The sequence below is a fragment of the Camelina sativa genome, chromosome 10, assembly GCF_000633955.1.
Source record: "Camelina sativa cultivar DH55 chromosome 10, Cs, whole genome shotgun sequence".
NCBI lineage: Eukaryota > Viridiplantae > Streptophyta > Magnoliopsida > Brassicales > Brassicaceae > Camelina > Camelina sativa.
Window position 1 is genome coordinate 21,993,978 of NC_025694.1, and position 10,050 is coordinate 22,004,027.

The window sequence follows — 10,050 nt, forward strand, 5'->3', positions numbered from 1 at the left end:
AAGTCCATTCAATCTACCTTGCTCCATCAGCTACCTACACTTCAACAAATGTTTGTGTGACTTGGGAGCATCTATCAGTCTAATGCCTTATTCTACAGCACAAAAGCTTGGGCATACTGAATTCAAGTCCACATACCTTCACATATGCCTAGCAGATGGATCAAACAAGGAGGTGGTTGGTAAACTGGAGAGCTTACTTGTCAAGATAGGCAAGGCTAGAATTCCCACTGATTTCATCATAATAAAGATGGATAAGGAGTTAGAGGATCCAATCTTGCTTGGGAGACCATTCCTTGCCACAGCAGGAGAAGTCATTGATATTAAGGAAGGAGTGATAAGGTTAAACATAGCTGAAGGTTTGACCATGAACTTTGATATTACAAATCCATCTAACCAACCAACCATTGGAGGTCAACCATTTAAGATTGAAGATAAGGCTGATTATGGGGTTTTGAAAGAAGAAGAGACTTCAAAAGCTAAGGTCTATTCTCATGGGGAATCAGTTCAACATCTCAAGGATTCAGTTCAAGTGTTAGCTGGTTTAGTGAAGGATCTTCAAGTTCAGTTCAACAAGAAGCCTGTTAAGAAAGCAAGGCCAAGGCTCAAGGTTAAGATTAAGCAAGGTTCAGGTGTTGTAACTGTTTTGACCAAGAACAAGGATCATGGTGATCAATTTGAACCAGGGGGGACTTCATCACCTCCTTGGTCTCCAAACCAAGCCTGAAAAGGCCTCAAAAGTAAAGCTTAGTGACTTTAAACAAGCTCACTAGGGAGGAAATCCCTAAGGTATCTCTGTACATATTGTTTAGGGTTTTGGTATTTTGATATTTGTTTTGGTGTTTTCACGGGCAGGGAAGCAAGGGAGTCTAATTAGAAGAGGAAAAGAAGGCTTGCAGGCCAACTCGACCAGCCCACTCGACTGAGCACTCGACCGAGTACCAGTCGATGGCTATAGTCAAGTTGCCTCCTTCTCCACCTCCAAATCCAAATCCAAGCTCTAGCTACACCTTTGACAACATGAATGAGGATGTAGACACCTTCTTCCGCAACCAATAAGGTACCAACATCACCATTTCATTGTAAATACCATTTCGTCTCATGTTTAGTTTTCTTTTCACTCTTGAATCCTCTCACAAATTTTTCTTACACAAGGGACTGTATAATTTAAGTTTGGGGGAGGGTTTGAGATAGCATTTGACATTGTTTTCTATCTTCTTATTTCAAATTTTTAGCACAATCATGTTAGTATTTACATTTCATCTAAGGCATAAAAAAGACCAAAAAATTTGAAATTTTTTCACAAAAATCTTTGAAAAAACAGAGTGTTTATGTAGTTTGCATTGCATATTAGGATCTTGTTAGGACTGTTTCATATAGCATTAGGGGTCAATGATGAGTTTAGCCTTGTTAACTTGCTTGAATTCACTAAACTAGGATCAATGCCCAAGTTAATAGTACTTTGATGCTAGTTGAGTAGCTAGAAACATAAGATTGAACCAAGTCTAGAATTCCTATATTGCATTTTGTCTAAACTAAAGCATGTTGTGATATGAAACCATTTCCTATTTATTAGAACCTAATATTGACTTTTAAATATCAGTTTGTGCATTGCTTTAAACTCATGGATACTTTACACATATTTGGATCATCTTTCCCATTTTTTACCACTCTTGTTGATCCAAGTGCCTGAATTCATTATTGAATCAGTTTCCCCTACCCTTAACCAACCCTTCTTTCAAGCCATGTTATATCTTGTGTGTATGAGGCCTATTTTAGGATTGAGCTTGGTAGAAAGTGTTAGGTTTGAACTGACAAGAATGAAACCTTGTGTAGTTCTAGTTTGCATTTTTCAAACTAGGTAGGACTAGGATGTTTAAATTCTGGGTTGGGACTTGGTATGTTTAAAAACAGAGAAGAAAAGAGGGAAAAGAGAAAGTAAAGGGTAGAGTCTTTAGGAGAGGAATGTGTTTAAGTAAATATAAGCTCTAGTGAAAGAATGGGAAGTATGAAATTGTTAAAGATGGTTGTGTTCAAAGAAAAAGAAAGAAAGAAAAGAAGAGTCTAGCAAAAAGCTTTTCTGTCTTAAGAATTGAGAAGAAAAGGGAACCATAGCAAATAAGAAAGAAACCCCATTCCACTAGATGATTCAAATAAGAAACCTCTCCTAAGGCTTAAAAACAAAAGAGAAAAGGGTATTTGAGAAAAGATGAAGTTAAAGGGTAGAACTAGGACATTATGGGATTAGAATGATAGGAACAAACACTTTGGGTACCTTTCGGTAGACAAGGTTCTGTTCTTGTATGTGTTTAAGTGATCTTACCTTTAGCCTTCTTCTAAAGCTCAATCCACTTTTTGTGAGAGAAACCTTGTCTTTGATAAGCCCCACTCAAAAGAGAGACCATTTTTGTCTCTAAACCCTTATTAGCAAGCCAAATGAGTTTAAGCATTCCATAAGTGGATTCATGTTCTTGTTTAATGAATGTTAAAGGAAATGGTTGACTTGAATGTATGTGGAAGTCTAAGGTTTGAATCAGTTAAGGTTGTGAAAGACTTGTCTAAAATTTTTAAGTACGGCTCAACTTTCATCCTAGTACTAATAACTTGGATATTGATTCTAGCTAGCTTATTAGCAAGTTTTAGGTGCTGAGATCCCACTTCCAAACCTCATTCTCCTTCTTATGTCTTGTTTATTTGCTTGAGGGCAAGCAAAGACTAAGTTTGGGGGTGTTGATGTTCATATATTTTACCATGTTTCACTTTAGTATATTCACATCTTTTGCATGTTTTACTATCTAGTTTGGCCATTATTGAGTAGCTTTAAGACTGTTTATGCATTAGACTAGGTTTGCATTGCATTTGCATAGTTTCTTGCATAAACAGATGATTTTGGATCCTAAGGAGTATGGAAGGATGCTGAGAAGGATTTGAGCTACCAAGTGAAGAGGATCAAGGAGATATAGCAGAGGGAACCAAGTCCACGAGTCCACTCGACCACCACACTCGACCAGACACTCGACCATGTGCTAGGAGGGACTCGATCGGTTGGAAGAAGCAGAAGAGGAGACCATTCGACCGTGTACTCGACCGAGCACCTGGTCGAGTGGACCGAGCCGCCTGGCTATTTTGTCTTCTAGCCATTTTAGGGCTTCCCCTCTCTCCTATATGTCACTTGTACCTCATGGCCGCCCACAAGTCATAGAGAGTCAGAAATAATATTTAGAACCTAGTATTTTACCCTTTTGGGGATTGTCTACTTTTTCCTTTCTTTTAGTTAAGATTTTTAGCCACTTTTGTACCAAAAACCAAGAATCTTTTGATACTTGCTTGTTTCATAACTTTCTAAGTATTAGGAATTTGGATTTAATTTCTTCTTCAATATTGTAGATCTATATATCATCTTTCTAGTTATGCAAGTTTCATCATTTTCTGGGTTTATGATTATGTTCATCATGTTTAGTGATTGTGAGTAGTGGCTTAGGATCTTAAGGATAGATTAGGCTGGGTAAAAGTTATGGGCTTTTATATTGATCAAGCATTATTGTTATAGATCTCTTCTAGATTAGATAAGATCTATGCTGTTCTTACTCTGTTTTCATTGTTGTCCTGTCTCTGTTTTACATCCGCACACCAACTCGACCAACCACTCGATCGAGCATCCGATCGAGTGTCTGCTCGAGCTCCATCCAGAGCTTTTTATTATAGTATCTTTACATTCTGCATTTCATCATCATTAGTTGCTAGATAATAACATTCATCACATTTGTCTTAACTTAGATAAGTATCCACATCCTAAGTGCTTGCATCACATCCATTATGGATTGATATCCTTTATGCTGCAACAACATAAGGGTAATTGAAACACCTTGCATCCACATGTTCATCCATCATCTATACCATCATTCATCATCATCACACATACAAAATTGCATGTTTCATGGGGATGAAAGCATGCATTTGGAGCTAGATTGGTTGAAGACCATAGGACAAGCTAGCAATTGGAGCAAGTCCAGAAAAGCATCCTGGATTGGCTGATCAGCATTCGGATCGACCGATCCCGAATCTGAAGCAACTTTTCCTTTTTCGTTTTAAACCGACTTTAGGGTTTTATTTTACCATTTAAGCACGAGACTCGACCTCTAGAAAGACCAAATTTTATTCTACGCCGCTTTTGAGACTTGTAAGCTTGGGAGAAGATCTCTAATCCTTTGTATCCCTTTGGAGAAGAATTTTGAACCCTATTATTTTCTCTTTGCAATTCAAACATGTTTTCTTCATATTTGATTTGCAGTTCTTTGATTTCAATGTCTGAGTAGTTTTACTGTTGGGTTTCGGGTTTTAGAAGGGGGTTTATGACTCTTTAAACTTAGGTTGTTAGATTTGGGATTGATCTTATTGTTTTTCATCTATTGTTGTTTCGAATGCTTAAGCTAGACTGATCACCTAGATTAAGATCTTAGGTTTAATTCATCTAGGCATCAAAAGTGTTGTTGAATTTCTTGAAAAGAACATAGGTGAGCAAGGTGATCCTTAGCCAACGAAAGTTGAAGTTAAGGCACCTTGTGAACAAAATCAAACTTGAACTTATTGCTTGCTAGGGTTGCTAGATTCAAACGACGGTTTAGGGTTTATTCAATTCTTAGCATAGATAACTAATGCTGCGACAGTAGGTTAGTTTTACATTCGAGATTTGAGTTCAAGAACGGTGTTTAGTGCTCTCCCAATCTACCATCTAATTCGTGATAGTCTTCCCCAACTAATTCCCTACGCCCAATATCTTTCCTTGCTTTCAAAACTCTCATTTATTTTATGTTTTTAATCGGTTACTTAAAAAACAATCTTTCTCATTGCCTTAGCTATATTTGGTCTATATATTTTCATAGTGCAACGCTTGGTCTCTGTGGATTCGACCCTGAAGTGCTACAACGACACCACTAGATCGTGGTTGAGTGCACCTTGGGTTTTAATTAACCTGTGATCAATTTGGCACCGTTGCCGGGGACCAAAACGCTGCCTTTGAAATTTTAGATTCACGTTTAGTCTAAGGAATTTGAAACGCTCCTCTGTTTGAAATTTGAAACGCTCCTCTGTTTCAGGTGTATGCATACAAGGAGCAACAAACAAGCCAATTTGCGTATACTAGGAAACAAGGAGTTAGCACATCTTGAATGCGAAAACCGAAAAGCAAAAGCCCAAACCAACCCAATGGCTGACAGAGAAGAAGCAGTAGTTCGTCCACCCAACCCTCAGCTGGGTGTCGTCCACCAACAACAGAGGCAAGACCAGCAAGAGCAACCTGCACCAAATCCGCCAGCAAGGCCAACCACCTTGAGGGATGAAGATGCTCACAACAGACTCTTTGCAAATCGATCTGCGATTCAACCACCCGCCCCTGCGAGGCAAGACTACGAGATTAAGCATAGTCTAATCAATCTGGTTCAGAATCGTGTGTTCCACGGGTTGCCATCGGAGAGTCCTCTAGATCACATGGAGGCTTTTGAAAGACTGACCAGCACGATGAGATCCAATGGTGTTCCCTACGCCTACCTCATGCTGACTTTGTTCCAGTTTTCTTTGGCTGACAAGGCACTACGATGGCTGAATCTACTGGATCCTGGATCTCTCACCTCTTGAGCACAATGTAGAGCAGCTTTCCTGAACCACTTCTACACCAAATCACGCTCAGCCAAGTTGCGAAGCAAAATCACTTCATTCTCTCAAGGAAGTATGGAGACTTTCTGCGAATCATGGGAGAGGTTCAAGGAATATTTGAGAGACTGTCCTAACCACGGCTACAACCAAGAAAATCTGATGAACATCTTCTCAGGGGGAATCGAACAGAAGTACCAGATGGCATTAGACACAGCCATCAAAGGAGACTTCTCCACCAACACCGCGAACGAGGCCAATGCACTGATAGAAAATCTTGCGGCAAGCAATAGCAATCACGGCACAGACTATGATCGTACGGTGCGGGTCAATGCTGTCGAGACTGATGCTATTAATGATCTCACGACTAAGGTGAATCTTCTACTGAAAAGGGATCACCAAAACGTTAACTTGTGCGAGGAACAAGCCGGGGGATATGCAGACTTCGGAGCTGAGACAAACCTTGAGGGTACGGAGGAGATGAACTACATAGGAGGACAAGGAAATTTTCAGAATCGAGGCTTTAACCAGAATTTTAGGAATCATCCTAACCTATCCTGTAGAAGCAACAATGTTGAGAATCCTCAAGATCAGATCTATCCACCGCGACCTCAGCAGAGCAACTTCACACAAGGCTTCCAGAACAAGGGGATACGCTTTGGAGGATCAAATTTTCAGCAGACACCTCAAGTTAACAACTTCTCACAAAGTTATCAAGCACCTCCACCGCAGGCCGCAGCCCCGCAAGAGAGCAAATTGGAACAGATGATGCATGCTTTGATGGAGAATCAAAAGAAAAACGCTACTGAGGTGAATGTCAAGATCGACAGCATGTATTCTGAACTGAATGGGAGAATAGAATCGTTAAACTCTCACATGAGAGTGCTGGAAAACCAAGTGGCACAATCTGTAGCGAGAGTCAAGGCACCACCAGGAATACTTCCAGGGAAAAACAAGACTAATCCAAAAGAATTCGTGAATGTCATCACCCTTCGAAGCGGCAGGGAACTTACAGAACCACAACAAAGAGAAGGACTGACCGATCCAATAACAAGACTGGCCAATCCAAAACACATAATCAGGAAAGCAACCCCGATGAGGTTCCCAACCAAGCTTCTGATGGTATTAAAATCTCTGGTTCAGCTATTGCTGGGGGAGAGCAACCCTACAAACCCCAACAGACTTATATACCCAAACTACCTTTCCCTACGCGTCGCAAGTCCAAGATACAGGAGCGAGAGTATGAAAAGCTGAAATCAGTAGTAGGGGAGCTTCAGGTCAGACTCCCTTTTATCGAAGCAGTGAGGATGGTTCCATCTCTCAAGAAGTACATGAAGGAGATCCTCACCAATAAGCTCAATTTATAGAAAGGAGTAATGTATCACACGCAAGAATGCAGTTCAATGCTCCAAAATCGAATGCCTGAGAAATGTGGAGATCCAGGACCGTTTACTCTGGCTTGCACAATAGGAGATCTCAAGTTCAATAAGTGCCTCTGCGATTTAGGAGCAAGTGTGAGCCCGATGCCACTCAGCGTTGCAACGCGACTTGGTCTATACACTTTGAAGCCGACCCAAGTCACTTTAGTCCTTGGTGATCGTTCTACCCGATGTCCAGAAGGGGTATTAGAGAACCTACCAGTGCAAATTGGGAACTGCTACATACCCACTGACTTCATTGTTTTGAAACTCGACGAGGAATCCCAAGAACCCATTCTCCTTGGAAGACCTTTCTTGGCCACGACTGGTGCAATGATAAACGTCCGAGAGGGAAAAATTGATTTGCACATGGAGGATTTGGTCTTGAGATTCAACCTGGATAAAGTAGCTAAGAAACCCACAATCGATGGCCAAACATTCTGGGTTGACAAAATTGGAGAAATAGCTGACGAGATCTATGATGAAGTGTGTACTAGTGACCACCTGGCCGTAGCATTAACGAAGAAGGAAATAGAGCTGGGATACCTATCCGAGTAGACTTTGAAGATGGCAAAGACACTCGATGCTGCAGACATTCTGGGACATGAAGTATTATTCGTCAATCTGCAAACTGGACTGACCGATACGAAAATTGGACTAACCGATCCGGCTCCTCCTGTGGACATAACCGAAATAAGCTATGGATTGACCATTCCTGACGATGGATCAACCGTTCCCGCAACCTGCTCTGGAACAAAGGAGAACCAGGAGGATTGGAGCGAACTCAAGGCTCCAAAGCTGGACTTGAAACCACTCCCTGAAGGACTGAGGTACGCTTATCTTGGACCTAACTCCACCTATCATGTTGCGACAGTAGGTTAATTTTACATTCGAGATTTGAGTTCAAGAATGGTGTTTAGTGCTCTCCCAATCTACCATCTAATTTCGTGATAGTCTTCCCCAACTAATTCCCTACGCCCAATATCTTTTCTTGCTTTCAAAACTCTTATTTATTTTCTGTTTTTAATCGGTTACTTGAAAAACAATCTTTCTCATTGACTTAGCTATATTTGGCCTATATATTTTCATAGTGCATCACTTGGTCTCTGTGTATTCGACCCTGAAGTGCTACGACGACACCACTAGATCGTGGTTGAGTGCACCTTGGGTTTTAATTGACCTGTGATCACTTGATATAACATTAACATTAGAACCAGAATCACAAAGAGAGTTAGAGAATTCAATGCCTATTATGGAGCATGAGCAAACAAAATGTCCTGGATCTTCAGCTTTAGGTAGTCTCCTTAAGGGGTAGTGGCTTGCTGTTTCTTCATCAAATGGACATGTCATGCGAATAACATCTTCATGAGAGTCAAAGAGTGGTACCATAGTGTTGGGTTCACGGTAGGTGAGGGCTGGTACGGCTGAGATAGCATTGCGATATCCTTTAGGATTCTCTTTGGGTTTTCCCGGAAGTACACCAACTTGGCGTGGAACGGCATTAGCGGTTTGAGCAACTTGAGTTTGAAGATTCTTAAAATGGATAGAAATGCGTTCAAACTTCCCATTCAGTTCAGTATAGATGTTATCCATCCTTGAGTTGATATCTCTTGATTGCTTTCGAAAAGCAACAAGGAGCTATTGCATCTTTGTATCGACATAGGCATCAGCTTGAGTTGTAGACACTTGGGCTGGTCCGGTTTGTAAAGGCGGCTTGTTGTTGTTGAATTGAGCTCGCGGCTGAAAGTTGTTGTTGTTTCCACCGAAGTTGTTGCCTGGAAAACGGTTAGCTTGCTGAGGAAAATTTTGATCTTGGGGATTCTCCACATTTGGGTTCCTATAAGAAAGGTTAGAAGTATTTCTAAAATTATTGTTGAAGTTGTTGTTGTACCCTCGGTTTTGGTAGTATCCTTCAGCACCAACATAGTTGACTTCTTCTTGGTCATAAGAATCTTCTAGGAAAGGCTCCATGTTTCCATTGTTAATAGTCTCACAAGAGGTTACTCCACATTGTTGGTTCCTTAGAAGTTGGTTCATCATGTTCTTAAGATCGGCAATCTCCTTAGCGTCGGAATTGCTAGAACGGATGGTTCTATCAAAGTCGGTGCAAGTGTTGCTACTACTTGCGGCAAGGTTGTCGATGAGAGCTCGTCCTTCTTGAACGGTCTTCGTATTAAAATCTCCATTGCTGGCCGTACCGAGTGAAAGTTGATACTTAGGTTGTAATCCTCTATAGAAGGTACTTAAGAGGTTACCTTTAGCAAAACCATGATGGGGACAGTCACGTTCGTAGTCCTTGAAACGTTCTCATGCTTCATAAAAAGATTCGACCGGTCCTTGTTGAAAACTTTGCAGCTTGTTGCGAAGAGAGTTTGATCTCGACTTTGTGTAGAAGTGGCTGAGAAAGGCTGACTTGCATCCTTCCCAACTAGTGATTGATGCAGGAGGTAGAGACTTTAACCATCTATGAGCCTTATCGGCTAGAGAGAAGGAAAAAGCTTACACTTCTAGTAATCTTCGGGAATTCCATTGGTTCTTGTTGTAGAGCAGATTTCATCAAAAATATCAATTTGGCCCATCAGATGTGTGGTAGTAAGGCCATGGAACTGATTTTGCTTCACCAAACCAATAATTTGAGGTTTAATATCGTAATCACGTCGTGGAGGATGAGTGATTCGGATGGCAGCGCGGTCTTGAACGAATTGGTTTGGAGCATCGTAGTCGACTATGGTACGGTTAGGAGTGGCACGTCTTAGAGGGTGCACATAAGCAGGTTGTCTTGCGCCAACTTGAGGTAGTGGTGGATTAGCGATGAGTGGAGGATGGTGAGGAGGAGCATCAAGGTTGTCTCCCACACCTAGAGGATTGGCATCACGAGGAGCTTGTTGATGGTCTCGACCAACTAAAGGGTCGAGTTGCGGATCAGCGGCTTCAAGGTTGGGGTTGCCACCTTGTGCGAGAATTGGTTCTCGTTGCTCGTTGAGGG

At 41.3% G+C, this 10,050-nt stretch overlaps 2 protein-coding genes across 2 annotated transcripts; both read left to right on the forward strand.

The window, feature by feature from the left end:
- Positions 5,725 to 7,013, forward strand: LOC104720601. Its single transcript, XM_010438485.1, has 2 exons — positions 5,725 to 6,621; positions 6,729 to 7,013. Exons 1-2 carry the CDS (start codon positions 5,725 to 5,727, stop codon positions 7,011 to 7,013), a joined length of 1,182 nt encoding a protein of 393 aa, XP_010436787.1.
- On the forward strand, positions 7,023 to 7,622 carry LOC104720602. Its single transcript, XM_010438486.1, has one exon. It carries the CDS (start codon positions 7,023 to 7,025, stop codon positions 7,620 to 7,622), a length of 600 nt encoding a protein of 199 aa, XP_010436788.1.